Source organism: Nelusetta ayraudi, unplaced genomic scaffold (genome assembly GCF_046127955.1).
Source record: "Nelusetta ayraudi isolate G7.1 ecotype Tasmania unplaced genomic scaffold, CSIRO-AGI_Nayr_v1 ptg000031l, whole genome shotgun sequence".
Classification (NCBI taxonomy): Eukaryota; Metazoa; Chordata; class Actinopteri; order Tetraodontiformes; family Monacanthidae; genus Nelusetta; species Nelusetta ayraudi.
This window is the reverse complement of record NW_027466081.1, coordinates 5,170,694-5,192,717: the sequence shown is the minus strand read 5'-3', so window position 1 is coordinate 5,192,717 and position 22,024 is coordinate 5,170,694. Positions and strand designations below refer to the sequence as shown.

At 48.1% G+C, this 22,024-nt stretch overlaps 1 protein-coding gene across 1 annotated transcript in view; it reads right to left on the bottom strand.

Annotated features, from left to right (window-relative positions):
- Nucleotides 1-395: 395 nt before the first annotated feature.
- Nucleotides 396-22,024, bottom strand: part of klf7b (Kruppel like factor 7b) — a 55,740-nt gene continuing 34,111 nt past the window's right edge. Inside the window, exons 2-4 of the mRNA XM_076031032.1 lie at nt 17,673-18,339; nt 8,164-8,287; nt 396-1,886 (exon numbers count right to left, since the gene is read on the bottom strand). Coding sequence (XP_075887147.1) covers nt 1,835-1,886; nt 8,164-8,287; nt 17,673-18,339 — 843 coding nt within the window. The 3' untranslated portion in view covers nt 396-1,834. The remainder of the gene's footprint in view (nt 1,887-8,163; nt 8,288-17,672; nt 18,340-22,024) is intronic.

The following is a 22,024-nucleotide window of genomic DNA, read 5'->3' as shown; positions in this document are numbered from 1 at the left end:
CCCCCCCCCCCCCCCATCCGGCAGCTTCGGTTCCCCCCAGACGGGATCTGCGAGGACGCTCCGGGACAACTGTAAGAAAAAAACAACAACAGAAAAAAAAAGCGAAGAAGAAAGAAAAAAACAAACAGGTTTCCAGTTCTGAGCGAGTCCTCCGCCTGAGTCCTCCGCCTGACTCTGGTGGAGTGCGACGGGGGTTGTTTTGTTTTTTTTTCCTTTTCCAGCTGGAGTGAAACGCAGGGTAGGTAGAGCAGCGCCGAGACCTCTCTGCTCTCTGCTTTTGTCTTTTTTTCCCCCTGTTAATAAAGTCCAAAGAAAATACAAATCCCTTCTCCGAGAGTCGCTGTGATTCGTCGTTGTCGGGTTTATTTTTTTTTCGTTGTTTTTTTTTTTCTTCCCCCTCTCCTTGTTGCTGTTGTTCCTCCGCTGCTTGCTTACAGTCTGCCAAAGCACAGCCGGTGCACATGGGGGGATTCAGAGACCAACAGCAACAACGCGCTCCTTCTCATCCCACACACTCGCTTGAAAAAGTCATTTCGGAATTCTCATCTGCTGCCCTCAAACAAACTGAAAAAGAAAAAAAGAAAAGAAAAAAGAAAAACTCAGCCTGTTTTTTTAAGACGTCTCTCCGAGAGAGAGAGAGAGAGAGAGAGAGAGAGAGAGAGAACGGAGAACAAAGTGTCATTCATTTGTAACAACAACATTAAGAAGAATTATTGTCCCCTCGAAGTAGATTTTTTTTTTTTCAAATTTTTTTCTTTTTCTTTTTTTTTTTAAAAAAAAGGGAAGAAAGTGTCGCTGCGCATTTCTGTCAGATGGCCTGCGAGAGGCGGCGCGAGAGATGCAAAAACCTCCCAGCGGAGGAGAGGCCCGAGAGCCGCAGCGGCACCTCGCTGACCGACGTCCCATGGGTGCACCGGAACTGAACTTCTCTGCCCCCCCCCCCCGACCCCGGACCCTCGCCCCAAACCCGCCCCGTCCCAGCGTCCGCTCCCTGGGTTCGATTGTCAGCTATGCTAGAAAGTCCGTCCGCTGGCTTCTTCTCCCACTTGCAGATCCGGCCGTTTTGCTGTTGTTGTTGTTGTTTTCCTCACAAAGGATTTCCTGAAGTCTGACTGGTGGCGGCGGTGGATGATCGATTCCGTAAGGTTCCGTAAACGTGAGAGACACGGAGAAAAAAAATAACCCCAAAAAGAGCAGAAGAGTAAAGAGCATTGGATTTGCCAAGAAGCCGGTAAAAGCGCTAATAACGACGGACTATATGAGTTATTGGAAAGTGTCTCACCCCAGAAAGTGACGTCATGGTTTCAATCACACTGACTACAGAGGAAGAAAGAAAGGCGTGATGTGTTATGATGCGACTTGCGCCTCCCAAAAGACCAGCTCGCCGGCACCTCGTGAGGTCAGCGGAGGCGGCGCGGCGTTCAAAGACAGGTGTGTGTGTGTGTGTGTGTAATGTGGAGTGCTCGCTATGGCGAGTACGTGAGTGTGTAACAGAAAAACAACAATCTAGCTACTCCTCGTTCCCCTCCGACCCCCCCACCCCCTCTGACCGACCCTCCTCGGCCCGTCTCTGACGGGAGGCATCCGTGGGTCTTGGATCTTCACGGGATGAGCTGCCTCCCCCCTGGCGGGCGCCGCGGCCCGCCAGCTAGTTTTGCGGACGGGGTCGATCGAGGTGGGCGGTGGGTAGCTCGGCCGCCCGTCCCAACTCTCTCTTCAAGTCTCTCCTCCTCCTCCTTCTCCTCCTCCTCTTCTTCTTCCTTCTTCCTCCTCCTCCTCCTTCACTCTTCTCCCATTGCTCTTTCCTCGCTCCCTCTCCGTCTGTTCCTCGCCTTCAGATGTGCCTCTTCATGTGCAGGGCCAGGTGGTCCGACCTCGAGAAACACCTGCAGAGACAAACGGAGATGCAGCGTTGGAAATCATCCCAAAAGATAAAGAAAAAAACCCCACTCTGCACCCCCAGCATGTACAGCCTTGGAGTGCAAAATGGAGACATGAGAAATAGGTTTACATTGACATGCCACTTGCTTGGTTGATGTTTAGGATCTTCATTGCAGTAGCAGAAAAATTAAAACAAAATATCTAAGGATTTTTGTCTTTCGGAGTTCCACAAGGCTGAGTACTTGGCCCATTCTAATTCAATTTATTTGTGTTGCCATCTGTTTATCTATCCATTTATCTATCTTTTAATCTACCTACCTACCTACCTACCCACCTACCTACCTACCAACCTATCTTGTCTCTGCCTCTGTAAATACCCCACATTTCCACCAACTACCCACTGACTCAGTGGGTTTCAGAGGAATTCCCCATCCGTTTGCTGGAAAGGCTTCACACTTGTCGGCCCGCCGCCCACCCAACACACTGGCTCCAAGTGTTTAGAGTTCCTGTCCTAAAATAACCTTTAAACACTGAGCATAAAGAAGGATGGAGGATGACACAACCATATATAATTCTTGGGCCAAACCCTCAAGGTATTTTTCCACAACAGATTACTTTTTCTTTGTGAATTTGTTATGCACATCTTGCTGTTTAATAGAGGGACAACAAGAGGAAGAAAAGGCTTGGAAGAAGAGCTTAGTTCGACATGAAAAAATAACAACACAACCACACTCAGAATATATGTGCATTCCTTGATGGTTCTGCAAAAATCACAAGAAACTCATCACTGATGTTTTGGAGAAAACCTTTGAGAAACTCAGAGACACTCGAACATTGTTGATCGCAGCAATCCTTGAGGGACCATATGACCTATTTCACAACAACTAGTGTTAGCCATTTAAACTCCCATGAGGGCCGCACGTTCACACAGTAGAGTTTTTCTGTGTTTACCCAGCCTTTCGGGTAACCGGCGCTAAAACACAAAACTCCATTCTTCGCTCCTCTGCTCGCACGCAAAGGGCACCGATACCGGTCACAAGATAACGATGACGTCATCTGTAAAAGGAAGCTAAAACCCAAAGACGAAGGCTTAAATGTGGTGTTTTCTGAAGATAAATTGAGTTGTTTTGATGATTAACGGTGTCTGTCATGACCAAAAGTGACTCTCTGCCAGACTGATTTTCACCTTGCAGCATCACATTCATTACAGTCTAAATTCCTAAGACAGGGCGAAACAAAGACATCAGACATGACAAGGGCATAGATGGAAACACGGGGAACAATTACCTCAGTGTTGTCTATCGCATAATCGTCAAGCCTGCAAAGAAGCCGAAATCAGATTCTGGCAGACAATTACTTATGGCCATGACAGCTCCGTGAAAAATAAAGATCTAAAAAGCAGACCTCATCTCATACTCTAGCCCATTTTGAATATTAAACTAGCTAACTAGCAACCTATGTGAACTTGGCCTTTGTTCCAAGTGTTCGGACCAAAACCCACGAGGAGGCTGCTTTCAGCCACTACGGTCCGAGGCTTTGGAGCGGCCTGCCAGAGGGCATCGGGATGGCAGAGACTGTCGATGTTTTCAAAAGGAGGTTCAAGACTCACCTTTTCATGTTGGCCTTTTACTCATTTGTTATATATATATATTTTTTTACTTGTCTTGTCGTTAGCTTCAAAGTCCACTGTCCTTGGGCTTTTAGGTTATTTGATATTTCATCTTATTGATTGTCCTACTTCGTAGGTATCTTTTCACTCCACTGTTTCTGCAGTGGTGGCTGGGAGAGATGATAACCTGTGTATGTTTGGGAGGGGGGGTTGGGTTTGAATGGACTGCAGCACTTCATTTAAATGCTGTTTTTCATCTTTATTTTTAGTTTACTTTTAGTTTTTGTCAAACACCTTGGGCTGCAATGTATGTATGAAAGGCACTGCACAAATAAACTTTGATTTGATTTGTGCCTCCACTTTTATTTTGGTAGCTAGCGGGAGGTCGTCATAAAATGCAGTTAAACACTAAATATTTGAGGCAGGAATCTACAAAAAATGTCAGAGATTTAGTCAGCCAGAAAATGTTTACTTTGTTAATATTGCTTTTTTCTGATTAGATATCATATCTTCCTTATATCCCTTGCGAACCAGAGGGAATGAACTGAACCCTGAGCAGATCCATGTCCTGGACTACATTAGAAATGTGATGACACAATACGGCAGCCCCCCTTACAAATGGTCCATGCTTTCTTCTACTACCAGCAAAATTAAACTGTTTTTTTTCCACTTAATCCGACTAAAACAAACTTATGTATTTCTTGTATTGGATGCCATCCCATCAGATCTGCGTAAATTGTACACAGTGGGCTTTTAACATGCTATATTTTAGCCCAATGGCCCACCAGTGACAAAATCAAGCTGAGGTTTTCGACTAAAACCAGACCATAAATCACAGCCCTGCGCTCCAAAGCGCTGTGTAGAATACCACTGTAGGAACTGATTAGCTATGCACCGCGAGCGTGGACACTAATGCACACTGGCTGCCAGTTCGCTCATTTGACTCGCCCGGCGACGCACCTGGCGCGAGTGCAGACGTAAAGGTGCCACAGACGTACGATCCTGGAGTCACGATGTCACCAGAGTTCTAATTTCATTCCCGGCGACTGGCGGGACGTTAAAGTCGAACATCCGCAGTAAAGCGTAGCGCAAATGATGTGAGAGGCAAAACAAAGTGTGGGCGCGAATAAAATGAGAAATTAAAAATTCAATTTGCCAGAGGCCTTATTCATTATTAATTAGCCCGGGCTATATGCGGGTGTGTGAGTGTCTGTGTGTGTGCGTGCGTGCGTGTGTGTGTTTTAAAGCAGGCTGTTGTTCTGTGCAGATGCAAGGATAGCTGGCTGCACGCAGAATGCAAAATAGAGAGTCGGATGCCGTCTCCCGCTCCTCTTTCTCATAAATTCACTCTTTTTAAGGGAGAATAATGAAGTCGAGCTCTACGTTCAGCATGGTAAAGTATTAAATAATGATAATAAAAAATAAAAAAAAGCCTCAGCGGGGCTAAGAATAAAACTTTCTTCAAAAGTTTTAAAGGGAGGAAACCATCTTAGAAAATGTGCCGGTTTTTTAAAGGGACTGCACGCCGCGATCTACTTTTGCACATCGTCAAGGTGACGAAGTGAGGGCGGAGGAAGTCAATCTGGGTAATTTTGCACCATTGTTACTTACTTCTTCCAACGTGAGGCTACCATTTTAGCAGTGTATGTTATTCTTAGCGCTGAGTGGTGTCAGCTCCCAGCAGTGTGATTGCTGTTATCACATTTTTGAATGCAGCGTGTTGTCACTTTCTACTCTATAGATGTCGTGACCCCAGCGACTGTTTTTTTCCCCCCTGAAATCTTATAAGCTGATTTTATTTCCTTGTTGCTCCTTGAAATGACGGCTGTTGCATTCAGCAGCTAACTTGCTTTGGAGCTGAAATCCACGTCCTGGACAATAACGGAAATTTAATGTATTTTCTGCTCACTTCTCTCCGCTTTTAACCGTTTAACCGTGTCCACAATGTCCCCGCTTCATCTAACGACACCACAATCACCTCCATCTTCCAACATAAAAACCAACTGACCCAGTTTATGATGCTGCAACCAGTTGATGCAAACCCACTTCAACCTGAGAAACCAGGTTAGCGGATTTCCCAACAACACAATCGCACTGTGACCCACAATTTTCTTCTTTTTTTTTTCTGTGTGTGCGTTAACATGGTGTCGGGTTATCAGCGAACTTCCCTCCGTGGTCTGGTCTTCCCCTCGACCTTTCGCCGGCTGCGTGGAAGTGCCGCTGTTCACTTTCATCAATCAATGTGTGTGTGTCCCGCACACACACACACACACACACACACGCTTGGCCGGACAGATGGCCATGCCAGTTACCGTGGTCACTGCTGGGGGTGCGGAGGAGCAGCCGGACCAGCTGGTAGCAGCCCGACTCCCTCCTCCTCCTCCTCTAAACTCTCCCTTCTCCTCCTCAACTCTTTTTGTCCTCCTCCTCCTCCTCGCCACCGCTGCTGCTCCTCCTCCTACGTCTACTCCTCCTTCCAGCTCTATGAAAACATCAGGGGGTCCCTGCTTGATTAGGCAGGATTAATGACAGACTGTCGCTTGTGTGTGTGTGTGAGTGTGTGTGTGTGTGTGCGCGCACGCGCGTGCGTGCGCTCCCTGGAGAAATTGTGTCAGATTCGACGTTTTAGCTAATGCTAACCTCTCTGTGGCTGCCACTGTTTTTGCCATTCTCATGGTAATATTTAGTGGGCTCCCCTAATCACAGATGTGAGTGCGCGCGCGCGTGTGCAAGACTGGCTCGCCTTTGCAAAGCCTGTTTCCATCCACCTTGTAACCTGAGCATCAAACAGGCCCTAATGGGAAATGATGGAAACGCGCAAACAAGATTAAAGATGCTTTCAGACAGCGAGCCGTTGCCGCAACGACGTCCACGCTCTGCATTTTGAATCGGCGCCGGAGGAGCTGGCGCGCCAGTCTGCGAGCTGCACGGCAGCACCACGGCACCGCTACTGCCAGCTACTGCCAGCTACTGCCAGCTACTGCCAGCTACTATCGCTTTTTTAGTGCCTGCTAGCAAAAAAAAAAAACCCAAAAACTTATTGATGTGTCTTACTGGCACTTACGTTCTAAAAATGAGAACGTATCGGTCGTCTGGTCCGCAGTGGCTGTGAGAAGCGGAGATCTTGAGGAGCCCTGAGTGCAGTTTTCTAAATTTAAGTGCCGAAGACAAATGGAACTGTTCCTCGGGAGGATTTATTGCAGACGCAGCATCGACTCTCCATCGATTCGGCCCCAGTCGCCCTCATATCTGCACCTCTTAATGTTTCCTCGCCTGCCAGTGAGAGTCGGCGTCTCAACCTGTTTCTGGACGTACGTGCTGTGCGCCTTTTGCATACTGTGGGAGCCATTGTGTGTGTGTGTGTGTGTGTGTGTGTGTGTGCCAAAAAGGAGCTAATACAGTCTCAGCTCTGAGCCAGGATTAGAAGCTTCCAGCAGGTTTCTAGAGGGTTTTATGTCTAAAACCCAAACTAGAGGGAACCCACAACAGCCAATTACACTGTCTCTGGGGCAAACGTGTGTGTGTGTGTGTGTGTGTGTGTGTGTGTGTGTGTGTGTGTGTGTGTGTGTGTGTGTGTGTGCGTGCGTGCGTGCATGTGCATTGTTCGTCGGGAAGCGGTGCGCACGCACACGCAGACACAGAATGCATTTTAAGTGCAGCTGGCATCTGGTGCCACTCAATTAGCTGCAACCAGTTTGCCAATAGCCAGAATCCCTTTGACTGCACACACACACACACACACACACACACACACACACACACACAAAAACAAAAAACAGACCACACATTTCACCTCGCCGACCAGAGATGATGATGTGGCTAAAATTATACACAAACCATGTGGAAACGGGGGAAGCCAAGGACACTTCAACACCCGCAACTGGGAACAGCTGACCCCTGTCTGTCCCCCTTCATCTCGTCCAAGAGGACCGAGTGAGTCATCGGTGACTCAAGTCTCGCCGGGCTTCCAAATCTGAAGCCAACGCAACTGGGAGTAGTTGCTCTCGTGGCTGCCAAGCCACACCACCCCATCATTAACGAGTACATTTTGTTTTTTTGTTTTTTTAAAGATAACGACGTCCTCTATCGGATAATTGATTCACCTGTAATTCCTTTGTCGTCCTGCAGTTCTAGATTAAAAATCGTCTTCGCCCCTCGTTGAGGAAACCATCACGTCGCAGTGGCACCAAAACTGCCGTTCGGTTCCAATGTGGAAAACTAACCCTGCGTTTCACCTCTATAAAATGTTGCTCATCTATCATACATCAGACCTCCAATAGTTGATTGACAGCGAGCTAGTTTTAGGGGTTTTTTCTGTCCGTCGTTCTTGGTTGCCAAGTCAGAAGCTCCAACTTCCAACTTTATATACAGTCAAAGCTCGAAGGCCAATTATCCTACACATTCAACCATAACCCCAAATCTTTTTTTCATGCCGTTACTCACTTCATGCCACTGATGGCTGTGATTCTCTATCTGGAATGCATCTCTAATCTTGACAGGAGTCCAACAAAATCAAGTTAAAAATGAGGTTTGATGAAAGTAGAGGACGTTGCTTGGCCCCCACAGTGACGCCATCACAGGCAAAAGATGAATACATTCATTTGTTTCCGGAAAGAAAACATAAAAGCATTGAGGATGCGTGTTTGGCGGCTGTTGTGCAGAGTGTGTCTTACCTGTCGCAGTGGTTGCACTTGAACGGCTTGGCCCCGGTGTGTTTGCGGTAGTGTCGCGTTAACTCGTCGCTGCGGGCGAAACGCCACTCGCAGCCTTCCCATGAGCACTTATAGGGCTTCTCACCTGAAGTGGGGTGGGGTGGGGTGGAGGGTGGGGGTTGGGGAGGGGGGGTTGGAGGGCAGAGAGAGAGGGAGAGAGGGAGAGAGAAGAGAGGTTGCCACATTTTATTACACTCTCTCCATCTAATTTCACACGTCTAAACTACAGCTGTTCACCAGCACACAGGTTAACACCCACGGCTTTCTCCACGCACACGCACAGACACACACACACATACACACGCACACCCCTGGGGCCTGGCAGACAGACCAGTTAAACACAACAGCCATTTCAATGAGCCAATACACTCAATTAGCTGTAAATGAAGTCTTTCAGCACTGCGGCGTGTTAATTCATAATCCCAAATTCACCCTGAAATGAATCTCGTTTAGTTCCCTCTATTACAGAAACCTCCACCCTCTCTCTCCCTCACACGCACACACACACACACACACACATACACACTCACACACGCACACGCACACGCACACACACACACACACGCGCGCACACAGACAGCCCGAGGTGGTGGGATCTGAAATGTAAATGAAGTTTCATCCTTTACTTCACCAGATGGGAGAAGAGATGGTCTATTGTTCTCAGCCTGTAGTTATCTCTCCATGATAGAAAGCCTTCCAGCTGTGTGTGTGTGTGTGTGTGTGTGTCTCTCTCTCTCTCTGTGTGTGTGTGTGTGTCTACTGCAGTGTGTGGAGGCAGACTTGTCTTCACACGGGACGTGATGATGTCTGATTGTGTCAAGGCCGGGGCTACGGCTGTTGTTCTCTGTGGGGTGTGAGATGGTGAGCGAGGTGTCAAAGGCTGACCTGTCAAAGCCGTACAGCCTCTCTAACAGTGTCCTCCCTGGACAGTAAATGAATGGATAAAATGAGTCTTAAAAGTGATAAAGAGGTTCAAACCATCCCCTTTATTTCTGCTCATTTGTTTTTCCCCCATTGAAAACTATAAGATCCAGCTGGGACCAAGTTGCAGGACTGTTTGGTATTGTGTAGGACTCATATGGCTAATTTATGTTCAAGTGTTGATTTATGTACACAGTGACGCAGACTCACTGAGTCATGACTCAGTTAGAACAAAGGATAAGAATAGTCTTCTTTCCCCGCTAACAATGCTAACGTCATTTCAAAAAGGATGCTTACAATAGAAACATTAACTGTTGAGAAAAAAAAGGTTCCAAGGTTGCGCCACAAAAACAACAAAACGCACAATCAGCAGCGCTGCCTTCCACTCAGCTCACACATGTGAACAAAACTAATGGTTATAATTTCAATTAGCAAGAAACAATTCGAATCACGAGTGTGCTTTTACAACGGCGCGCTTGTAAAACACGGCCAAATTTATCTCCAGACCCTCTCGCGTGTTAAGTGTGCTAGTGAACTGGGGGGTGGTAACAATAATTGGGGTCTTAATGACTCCTAATGAGCAGTAATACAGCAGCTAACAGTCAGTTAGCCAGCTGTCCCGGCAGCGACTCGGCTCTCGTCAAAGCACACGCGCAGACCCATCAACATAAGGAGACAAACATAAATGCATGCCCGTCAACAACAAAGTGGAACTAATGTGTAAGCTGAAGCAATACGGCGGAAATATAACGGGGCGCAATATAAATGTCACCCGTGAACAGAAGAGCGGACAGAATTGACCCGACAGGGCAGCTGGATCGCTTGGATTACATCTCCGTTAGCTCGTCCACCTTGGCAATCTCCAGTAAACACGTTGGAATATCAGTGGGCCGCATTCAATAACCAATCAGCTACCTTCACCGATAAAGAGGCGGGAGGCACAAGATCTCGAGGCGAATGAGCCAAACCACAGAAGAAGACCAGGGGGAAAGCAGCTACAATGACTTGCAAATGCTCAACAGCTGCTGCTACAGGGGTTAGCGTGCTTGCTGCAGTGGCGACACTTTAATCGGTGCTGAATGGCAAAAAATGAGAACAAAAAACCCCCAAAAAAACAAAACAGCACTGACGTTTTTTTTCTCAGTGCACAACATTGGCTTTTTTTCCCGACTCCTTATCGACTTTGGCAGGAGCTCTGTTGAACACTGTGGTGCGTAGCGGCTAGCTAACAAATCTGATTGATCTGTTTTCATGTGCAAATAGAGGGCCCGCCCAATCACCTCCAAAGTGTCGCCTCCCCTTTGCAAATGCTTTCCATGGGCTCTTAACCTTGTGAATGCATTAAATAAATCCAAAGGATTTGGGAAATGTTCCATCTGGCTTGCCAGTTGTAGCAAACCCAGACAGAAAGACCGACCAAACCATTATCAGCTAATCAGATAATAGCCAAAAATAAACGCTCTCCCATGTACCAGCGGCTGAAATAGTATTTGTGCTGGCTGAAGTCACGTCGGCTGGAAAATAAGGTTAATTGCGTGTAATTTGTGAGAAAGGAGTTAAGGGAAAACGTTCCTCAAAAGGGAGAGCGGCAAAATAAAGCAAAGAACTAATAAAAGCTAAAAAAAAAAAAAAAGCCTAATAAGGGACCAAAGATGTAAATTAGCAGCTTTGCTAAGGCTTGCATATTTACAAGAGTACTTGTGTTCATTAATATGCTCGCCCCTTTCAAATAAAGGTTTACGTAAATAAGAGCGAAAACTGCAGCGCTGCATTTTAGTGGGAAAGCGTATTAAATCCTTGTCAGGAGCAGAGCAGAGAAGTCACTGCTTTGAAATCACTAATTAATAATATTTAATATATACACATATATATGTATATAAATTCAGATGTAACCTTATTGCTGGCACATACATCTTTTGATGTGTGTTTTGTTTCTTACAGCTTAGCAAAAAAAAAAAAAACAACAACCAAAAAGATCAAAACTGCGATCAGAAGACGTTGACAGATGCACCATGCAACGCGAGGCTGCCTTCAGCTTTAATTACCTCCGGTCGTCATCTCGGCCCGGGTAACGATGGGAGGTGCGGCAGGTATAGGAACTCATCACAAGGGCCCGATGCGCCGGCGCGCCTCTAACACCGGGGCGATGATGCAACGACGCGTAAAAGATGGCGCGCAACAGGAACATCCAGCTGCGAAACGAGGCCCCCGTCTCTCCCCCCCTGCCCCCCGGGCCCCCCTTCCGCTCGGCGCGTCCCTTTGATCGGGGGGGTCCGACTCGGCTTTCATCCGCGGATGCAATGTGACCACAAGGTGACTCCGTGGTTCCCCCCGACGCTAAATGAATTCCAGACCGCAGGGGCCGGGCTCCGCTGGCTTTGCATATTTAAATTCTCCAAGTCAAATCTCTCTCGCAGTCGCTCGCTGATTTTCACAGCAGGGATTTTGGTTTTTTTGGGCTTTTTTTTTTCTTTTCGTCGCCGCCTCCTCTTGTGCGTTTCGGGCCTTGGGCGGCTTCGCCTTGCGAGTGCCTCCAACAGCTCAGAGTAATTACAGTCCTGGTCCGGAGTGTTCTCTTCTGCCAAGAGCATCTGAAGTTAATTGGGATTTTTGCCGCTAAGGGTGACGCTACCTGTTCCCGAGGACGTCTTAGCGGAGGGTTTGCTCCGTGCAGTTTGGTTGAATGTTGTAAAAGAAAAGAAAAAAAAAAGAAAAAATACAGCTGCAATACAAGAAGATTTTTCCTTTTCCAACATTGCTGACACCCAGATAAAAAGGCAATACGATAACGGCCTGTGGCGGTCAGCCTTCAGAGGTTCTTCTTTCAAAAAATGTACTTGACTTAAAGGCCCTGCGTTCAAAGCGTTTTAAACGCCTTTTGACGCGCCTTTGAGTTGGAAATTGTTTTTTTGGGGGGAAACCGTGTCGTTGAAAACTGCTTCCCTCTAATTAATCAGAGCAAATCTACAACGTGTTTAATGGAAACAGGTTGGACGTAGCAAACATTCAGTCGGCCGGTGCCGTCTGCTAATGCTAATGCTGCCGTGACGAGCGAGGATACATGGCCGTTAGCATTAACGTGGTGCCAGAGGCCACGCAGCACCGTCCTATGGTGTAACTCACCTGGAAATGGAAAAGCGGCACTCGCAATTTGATTTTTCCTGCATCTTTCCTTAAAATTTCCTTGACATTTTTGCAGCATTGTCCAGGCCATCCCTGCTCTCTGATGCGCTTCTTGCTCTCGCATCTTTCTCCCACCAGCTGTGATCTCAGGGTTTACTGCGTGCTCACACCAAGAGAGTCGAGAGAGGTGCCGCTCACCGATTGGCTGCCGCCAGGAGTCATTCGGTTCCGTTCAGTTTGTCTGCGGTGGAGCTCTTCAAATGTGAACTTTATTTTAATCACTTAAGTTTTGAGCGTCTGTTTGTTTGGAACTTCGGCCCCAGCAGGGAGTCAAACTCTGCTCTGCGATCTGCTGCTGCTGCTGCTGCTGCTGCTGCTGCTGCTGCTGCATCCTCGCTCATTTCCATAAAGCTGAACTCTGCTCGACTCGGTCGCTCTCGAATGCTGACATGACGCTGATGAGCTGCCGAGGCGTCTGGGAATGAACAGCTGTCAGCTGCCTGCGTGGCTCCTTGTTGCTCCGCGCAGCGCAGGTGGATCGGCTCTTTGTGTAAACATAAATCATTATTATCGGGAACTGAACCCCCTCCCAGAGAAAAAAAAAATAAAAAAATTCAGGCATAAACGAAGTAAACATTTCATTCAGCAGACTTAAACGTTAGACGGAGGGCCTTGGCGGCGGCGGCGGCGGTGGTGGTGGTGGGAGGGACCCAGACAGTCTGTGAGTCACGTCTGCCTCTGGATGAACTTGAGAAAGTGAAAGTTCTCAGTTCCGAGTCTTTCAGGGCAGGAAGTAAAACAAGTATTTTTCCCTGGAGAGCCAAATATCAGCCATGTTGAATACGTTGCTGCAGCGTGTGTGTGTGTGTGTGTGTGTGTGTGTGTGTGCGTGCAAGTGCGTGTGTGACTGCACCATCTCTCTCTCTCTCACGCACACACACACACACACACACACACACACACACACACACACACACACACACACACGAACACACACACACAGGGGCAGATAGAGGAGCAATAATTCCAGCGTACAATAGCAAAGAGCGAGTTGGCAGCTCATCCTGTTAAAGAGAAACGTTACACTTTCAGCCCCTAGTCTGTGCCTCTGTGTGTGTGTGTGTGTGTGTGTGTGTGTGTGTGTGTGTGTTTTGGTCAGAGGGAGGGTGTGGGGGTCCTGTTGAAGGAAGATGGGGTGGCTCTGGCCAATTACGGAGGACGGGTGTGAAACGGCCGCCTGTCTGGCACCTGCGGCCCCCCACTCTTACCCCCTGCGAGCGCGCGCGCACACACACACACACACACACACACACACACACAATGTTGCAGAAATGAGGCAAGGCCAGCTCGGGCCTGACGCCACAGCAACCATGACGCCAGCCAATTATAGCCCCGCAAGGCAAGGATGCATGATAAAGTCACCTAGCAACTGAGAGGAGGGAGGGGAGGGGGAGGAGGGAGGTGGGGGGGGGGGGTAAGTGTAAAAGAGCGAGAGAGAGAGAGAGAGAGTGAGGGAGAGAGAGAGGGAGAGAGAGAGATTAACAGGCATGGACAATCAACCAGCCACCAACCAATTATGGAAGAGTGTGATGCAGTTGCCAGGCAACCACAGCTGAATGAACATGACGGAGGGAGAGAGAGAGAGAGAGAGAGAGGGAGAGGGACGCACACACACACACACAGCAGGGTGGGGGTTAAAGGAGTATCGAGGTGTGCAAAGTGTGCATGTGTGTGTGTGTGTGTGTGTGTGTGTATGTGTGTGTGCGCACAGGTTTTGGGGCTACAGACGAGTGGCTCCACACGGGGTGGTTGCGCCCACTGGGGTGGGGGGGGGGGGGGGGGGGTTGGGAGGGGGGCAGTGGGGAGGGCGGGGGGGTGAGGGGTCTCTGGCTGAGGTGTGAGGAGTCAGATTCAGGCCGCTGGGTTTTAACCCAGCGACTTGGTATCGCATCACGATAATTACATCACAGCCGGGAGTCAAATGGAGTGTGAAGCATCCTGCGCGTCTGACTCGGGTTTTTTTATTCTATTTTTTTGTTGTGTTTTTTTGTTGTTTTTTTTTTTAAAGAAAAAAAGGTTTTTATTGCTTTCCCAAATCAATTAGCTTCTGGTGGGAACTTGCCCGCGTTGCTCTACAGCGAACATGAAGTCCGCATTAAGTTTTCATTAAGAAAAAAAAAAAAAGCAGCTTGAACAGAATTGTAAGGAACACAGTGGGGGTTGTTAAATATTAGAGAACAGCTGCAATGTGGAGATTTACTTCCCTTTTTTTTCTTTTTTATATCGCGGAGCATAAAGTTGAGCCGCCGTGGCTGCGTCAATCTTTACCGTCCCTCTTTGAAAACGTCAAAATGTCAGAGGTTGCCTAAATGCCAGGCGGTGCGGGGGGGGGGGGGGGGGGGGGGGGGCTCTTCCCCGGCTGTTTGAACGGGTCGACGCACCTCAGATCCCTCAGAACAACTTCCTCAAATCTCTTTGTGCGCCGCCGTCGCCGTCTTCAACTTGTTTTGTCTAAACAAGAAGCAGACGCCGCCTTTCTCATCTCCGCGCCGCCGCTTGCCTCCCGACGTTATATAAACGCGAGACCGGGTGTCATCCCGTCTGCTTTTATGCAGCTTGACTGCCGAGCTCCGCCGTTGTGCCGGCACGCTTTCAAAACCCCCCCATTAGAGTGGAATTCACACTTAAAGGAATGTTTGTTATTTACGGCTGCAAGAATGTTTTTATTGTCGCATCTGCGTGCATTTAATCGACGCTGACAGTCGTCATATAGAAAAAACCCGCACTTCCTGAATTCAAAAAGAATTCTTTACTATTCTATGATCCTAATCCGTTGCTAAGTGTATGTTTTTGAAATACAGGATGGATTTTTTTTTTTATTAGAATATGAGAATAGAAGTATATTAGATAAAGGTGTTCTCTTGTTGTTTGACATTTTTGACGCTTGAATGAAAAAAGTACAAATGCTTTTAGCGAGAAAACATAACTTACGTGTTTCTACTCTGTAATTGAAAGCATCCATTAACACAGACAGACCTACGAGGCAGTGGCCCATCATGTTTCTACTACTCTGATCTGCGCAGTTTTCGCAGCGACTTTCGGGAAAACACAAGTGAGCACTGATGGCGACACGCTTTCTTACGATCAGATAGCTGCTAGCTGGCTATGCTGGCTAACTTTGTGAGGATGCGCTCATTTTTTTACGTGCTCATTTTCACTCCTCACGGACGACAACTCTGACTTCACGTGGCAGACGCAACTGAGGCATTGTTTAGGGTGGAAGAGGTGGAACGACATTAGCGACATTAAACGGCGCGCTCTCGAGCTAACCCTCTCTAATGGCGCTTTTTAATGGCCTGCGGTGCGCGCGGCGCGACACTGAGTGCATTGCTGCTGCGCGGGCCTTTCGGCACTTGCTCCTCCCTGCATTCTCTGCTCTGTGTTAATCCCTCCCTACATGTATGTTCAATGATTTATGGTTATAATAACCCAAAAAGAGGATTAAGCTAATTAAACCACAGCTCTGTGCTTGTAGTGAACACATCGGGAGGGAATACCCCGCCCACGCGTTTTACCACACCCACAACACACACGCACACACACACACACACCCACACACACACACACACACAGAAGCACATGCGGCGTCTCCAGGGTGTCCATTTTTTTTCTCCAGCTCGCGCCTTTAAAAGCCTCGTCTTTGATTAGCATGAAGAATCAGAATCATCAGCCGATTAAAGATGCCACAGCTAGCGGCTAGGCTAGCGGGAAGCTAGCGGGTTCCTCTCCAGATGAGCGACAATGAAGTTAGCTTTGGCGGCGCTGCCCTGGCATGTAATTCTACACTTGAAGCCACGCGATGGTTGCCGGGATCGTATAAGCCTGTATCACGCCGGATTAATGATTCCAAGGTTGCCCGTATTAAAGCTGGAGGTCTGCGGGCTGTTTACTGTAATCCTGGCCAACACTGAGAAAACAGCCAACTGTGGATGATGACAACTGGAGGCCATCGCCCCTCCGGCTACTGTAAATGATGCCGGGGCCAGGGTTGAATCAAGCTAGCTGGAGGTGCTCCCAGGTTGCGGCAGGCTCATGAAAAGCAATGCATTTGGCGTTTTACTCGGAACGGATGGATTTCTAGGAATGCACAGGAATACACAATTCCGCCACGCCGCTTTTGTGAAAACTTTCCCAAGTCCCAAACTGCTGTTCAGCGCTGGCGCTGTCAGATTAGCGAGACAAAACGCCCTGTGTCTAAAAATTCCAACCCGTCGGAGTTTTACCGTATGGCTGTTTGAGGGTCGCTGGGAGGGCAGCTATAGTTAGACCTCCCCGGTAAGATCTGACTGAATATGCAGCGCCATTAACTGCCAGACTATCAATCATCTTATAATTACTGAGGCAGGGCCTTCTGCCACTGCACTGGCAGCAGGGTCTTGAGGAAATTAATAAATTTGATTATCTGAGAAGCCAAGGACTCACGCAGGTACAAGGCGAGTGCTATGGTACTCCTCTACACACTTCAACGCTGGTTATGCTGATAACAGTGGGAACTCGAGCGAGTGCTATCTGGATGGGTTACTTTAGTACAAAACTAACAGAAGAAGGTTTTTTACAAATAGGTGCATCGAAAAGTTACTTAGTACGTCCCAATCAAAACGGCCAGTAAGATTTCCAGTATTCATGTAAGTACCTTCAAACATTAGCAGACTACTGTAAAGGCAGGGGTGGGAAGAGGCAAAATAGAAATACTTTGTGACTGTACTTAAGTAGATTTTTCAATTATCTGGTCTTCCTTGAGTATTTCTCCTTTTACTTTCAATCCCTACATTTGTACACCAGCATCTGTACTTTTTACTTCTAACATCGGAAAGACAAGCTCAAGATCACAAGAATTATTTTAAATTCTTTTTAAAATAATTCACTTATTATTTATCGTGGTTTTTGTTGCTTGAAGCGAAGCCATTTGTACTATGCTGTCGTATAGTTCAATATGAAAGTGGATGATATTTTAGAGGGAGATTATTTTAGAGTACCTCGACTTTGGGGTCACTGCTATTGTTTTGTAAGCATCCAATAATGGCTCAGTGGTCGTAACGATGATTATAATTTAGTTGTGTTGCAGATGCAGAAAAAGAAAAAATATATAGATATTGTATTGAGAGTACCAAAGCTGTTAAAACTGATCCTGATGCTCACGCAAGACCTCTGGTCAGTTCAGTCCACAACATTATGTCATAATTTTTTTTTTTCTTTACAAAATAATCACTTGTACTTGAGTAAAGGACTTGAATCAGCACTTTTACTCTCACCAGAGCTTTTTTTTTTCTTTTCCACTCACGTACAACATGTGAATACTTTTGCCACCTCTGACTAAAGGCAACGCAACAATAGCAGCGTGCTTCTCGCAGTGCTGGTGCTTTTACCTGTGTGGGTCCTCTGGTGTGCTTTCAGGTGCGAGCTCTTGGTGTAAACCTTCCTGCAGCCGTTGAACTGGCACCGGTGGACTCGCTTCTTGTTCTCCGCTATGTCCCCCGCCAGACTGCCGCCGCCCCCCTGCTCGCTGTCGCTGAGGGCGCCGCCTCCTCGGCTCGGCGGCGACGGCAGCGCCCGCGCCGCCACCAGCTTGGCGGCGCCCAGGCCCACTTTCTTGGCCACCAGCTTGAGCGTGAGCGTGCCGTCGGCGCTCGCCGTCATGGTCTGCGCCGGCTTGACGAGGTGGCGCCCGAGCTCGGGCGACGACGGCGGCGTGAGGGACGTGACGGCGGCGCTGAGCTGCGCCGCGCTCACCCCCGCCAGGATCTGCTCCTTGGGCGTGAGACCCTCAGTCCGTGCCTCCGCGTGGCCCTTGCCCACGCTGGCCGCCTGCAGGATTTTGGTCTGGACCTTGGGGAGGGTGACCAGCAGCGGCGGCGGCGGCGGCGGCGGGCTGGGCTGGTCGGGCAGGCTCGGCAGGAGCGGGTCCATCAGGTCCTCGTCGCTGTCGGCGCCCTGCATGAAGGCCGGCGTGAGGAGGCAGTCCAGCTCGTCGTCGAAGAGCTCCGACAGCCGCTTGGGCTCCGTCTGCAGGTAGCGCTCCAGCTCCAGACACGTCTGCGAGGGGACGGAAGGGAAACAGAGCTGGTGAGACACTCACTTCACTGCTTTCTTCAGGGGGCGCAGTGGCTGATGAGCATTGCATGCCTGACTTCATTTGTACAAGGCCTGTGTTGGTAGAAACAAAGGTGAAGTATGGCAAGTATGTATGGACCCCAAAAAATGAAAAAAAACAAAACGTCCCTCAACACATGCATAATGATGCACACTGAGGAAGATTTGTTTGTGCTGGGTCCAAGATGCCTGTCAATGAGACTATTAAACATTTTGAGATGGACACTTGAATGTTGCAGGACATTGTTCATTTATTGAATCAAATTGCCTGGGTCTTGCACCTCTTCAGTATTGACATTCTTATTTGACATGACGTGTTGCTGTCTATTTTTTGTATGTATGTGTGTGTGTGTGGTAACCTGGGAAGGTCACACATTTTATGACCCCTGCCTTCAGGTGAGAAGCATTTGTTGGCCCCCAACTCAAAGGTGCTAAAGCCCAAGGATCTAAAAATGCTTTGATCGCTTCTCAGATTGTTTTTTATTACTAGAGCCTGATTGGTTGGTAAAGAATGAGCATTGTTTATTTATGTATGAGAGGGCTACCCTGCAGATCTTATATATGTAAAGAGGCTGGAGCTGCAACTTTAGAGATGCTAGCATTGGCTTCAAGAGCTCCCTCGGGTGGACCAGTGCCTGACGGACACCAGAATTTTTCTTTGCAATAAATTATTCCTTTGCAATCAAGTCGGTGTCAACGGAGATCCCTTCATTATCTACACATCATCGCTGCACAACTAACCACAGGGGAACAACAACAACAACAACAACAACAACAACACAATCCTCTGCAAAGCCAACCCTGCTAGCAAGGTGATGGTGGGCCAACTTCACAGCAACCCCCAGCCACCCACCGTCCTCTGGACTGCAGCAAATTGGGTCTATATGAATTAAAATACCGACTTCAGACTTCCCCACTGCTGCAGCTGTTGACCAGTATGTCAGCTGGCGCACTCGGGTCCTGGGAGAAGGAGGATTTAGTCTGTGATTGATGGTTGCTGCCTCGCTGCAGCTCCCCGGCGCCCTGAACTGTGGAGGCTCTGCCTGTTTCCCCGCTGCTCACCCAAACCAACCAGCCATGGAAGTTATATCGCCAAGATAAAAAAGAAAAAAAGGAAAAAAAAAAGAGGTGGGAAGGTGAGGAAGATGATTCAGTGGAAAGAAAAAGAAAACGCAGAGGATCAAAAGCCCTCCGGGAGTTGAAATGAAATGCATTCCTATTTGCACACTCACTCTTTATCCGCTGGTAATAATACACCGGCGCACCCAAAGCCCCCGTGTTGGTTTCACGTCTAAACAGCGTCACGTGCTGTTTAGGGGCACTTGGCCACGGTTGAAAGGTGAGGGACGCGGATATTTAAGATGAGAAATTTACATCGGGCCACTGGGTGGAACCCATTACAACTTGGAAGTCGGATTGTCAGTTTGGACCAATTCCCAGTTACGAATGTGTGTCTAAAAGCCACGAGAACATCCCGCAACCAAGTCTACAACCACAAAACTGGTAGCCTTTATTTTTTTATTTTCTTTTGTTATTTTTTGCATCGCTGTAACATCTTGGCGACAGTAAAACTACGGCCCGGGGGCCATATGTGGCCCGTTAAGCTTCTTAATCCGGAATCCAAAACTTGAAGAAATGATTATTAATAGTAAGTAAGTCATAAAATAGCTGTATTTCATAATTTCATCAGTTTTTTCAGTGCTTTTCAATAAAGACCTAAATACCGTGGGGCTTCAAAGACACAGATTTCATTGTAACTTTGCTTATGGTCATTTTCAATTGACATTAAATCACGTTTTTCTACATATCCCATGATATATATTTTTTTTCTCCTATGAGGTGGGTCCCCAAAACCCTACATTCATCTGCTCCTGCTCCAGCCTCCTCTGTCAAATCTGCCCACCCCTGGTATAGCACAGCGTCATCAGGAAACGCGCAGAGAGAAGTTGGCCGTTGACTGACAACGGATCGCCGAGGCAGCGCCGTGCTTATCTTTTCTGTCTTAGAAGCAGAACGCTGCCGTCGTCGATGAGCATCACTCGTGCCTACGAATTCCGATGTCTGGGGCAAATGGAATGCGGCACCAACAGCAACACCCCCGCTGCGAGTCGTCAGTCTTTTTCTCAGTTGAATGTCCAACTGGACTTTCGGTGGTCTACGCGTGGCTCTGCGCCCCCCTGGATCTCCTGTCCGGCGCTTGACATTAGCATTAGCACTCGTAGCTGATCTCCGTCTTGCCGTCGTGATCTATGTATGTGGCGCCCGGTGCACTTCTACCCATCCTAGACAGAAGAAGAACGCCTCCTCTGGCCTCCTTTTTTTTGTCCTGTTTAGGGTTTTTCTAAATTTTTTTCTCACCCGTTTTTAAGGGTTGGAGGGTGGAGCGCGATGCATCTGTAGACCATGTGAAAGCCCCTTTAAGGCAAAATGCACTTGCCAACCTGGGTTATACAAATAAATTGTGATTTGATTTGAGATAGCAGAATTTGATTTGAAAAAAACAGAGCGCACAGAACACGTGCTCGAGGCTTTTAGAAGTTCCACAATCGATTACATTCGATTTCAAGAAAGGGGAGAAAGAAAAAGATTGCAGCACTTTGGTGTCTGCGGTCAAGACACGGATCCGACCCGCCGCTTTTCCTGACTGTCCACTTAGCAGCGGTGCACTATTCTGTCTTTACGATATAGTGCCGGGGAAATGAATTTCCCCTGTTTGGCCAGAGGCCTTTGGCAGCTGGAGGTTCTCATCCTGATCCTCTGGCTCTCTCCACCTCTGCCATCGGAGCAAATTACAGCCGCTATAGAATTCCCCCCCACCCCCCGCCGCCATCTCCTCCTTTAGCTGCAGCCGGTGGACTGGGTTCATTCAGACGGGCCAGCGACGGAGCTTTACTCTGCTCAGGCTCAGCGACGAGACAGACGAACCAACACATAGTTTGAACATCTGTTCGGTGGTGATAAGCTGAACTTCCCTCTCTTCCTTTTCCTTCGTTTTTCTCTTAAAATAATATCTTTTTTTTTTTTTTGTCCTCGGGATGCACAATTTGCATGTGAATATGAATCAAAGATATCTCTTCTGCGGGGTTAGGCGACATCATAAGGAAACTTGAGCGAGGCACAGGCGACTCCCGCTAACGACGTCTTTGGCAGAGCCCGGAGTGCTGCGAGGAGAACGCGCGCGCCTCCCTTTTGTCCAGATTGCCGCCGCCGATTGGCGCGCGACGTTATCTCTTTCTTGCTAAACAATATGCAGTCAAGGATGATGAGGACGGGCTATTGTGTCTCTGCTGGAATTGATCCGGAGCGGCCCAACGGCGTGCCATACGTGTATATTTACAGCAGACAAAAGATGACGTCAGTCGTTTTGATATCGGGGAGTGATTGAATAGTGACAATCAACATCACAATGATTCCGTTTCTCCTCCGTCCTTGCAATGCAAACGAATGCGACTGAAGCAGTTCGGCGAGCTCCCTTTGAGCTTTCAGGTCTTTGTCGCGATCTGACTTTAGCTTCGGGAATATCGTGAACATTTTAACATTGAGAAGTATTTTTCACGTTCATGGCGGTTGATGGCCTTCGCCTTGACTTTGCTCCTCCAGTGCAACGCAACACATCAGGTGACAATGT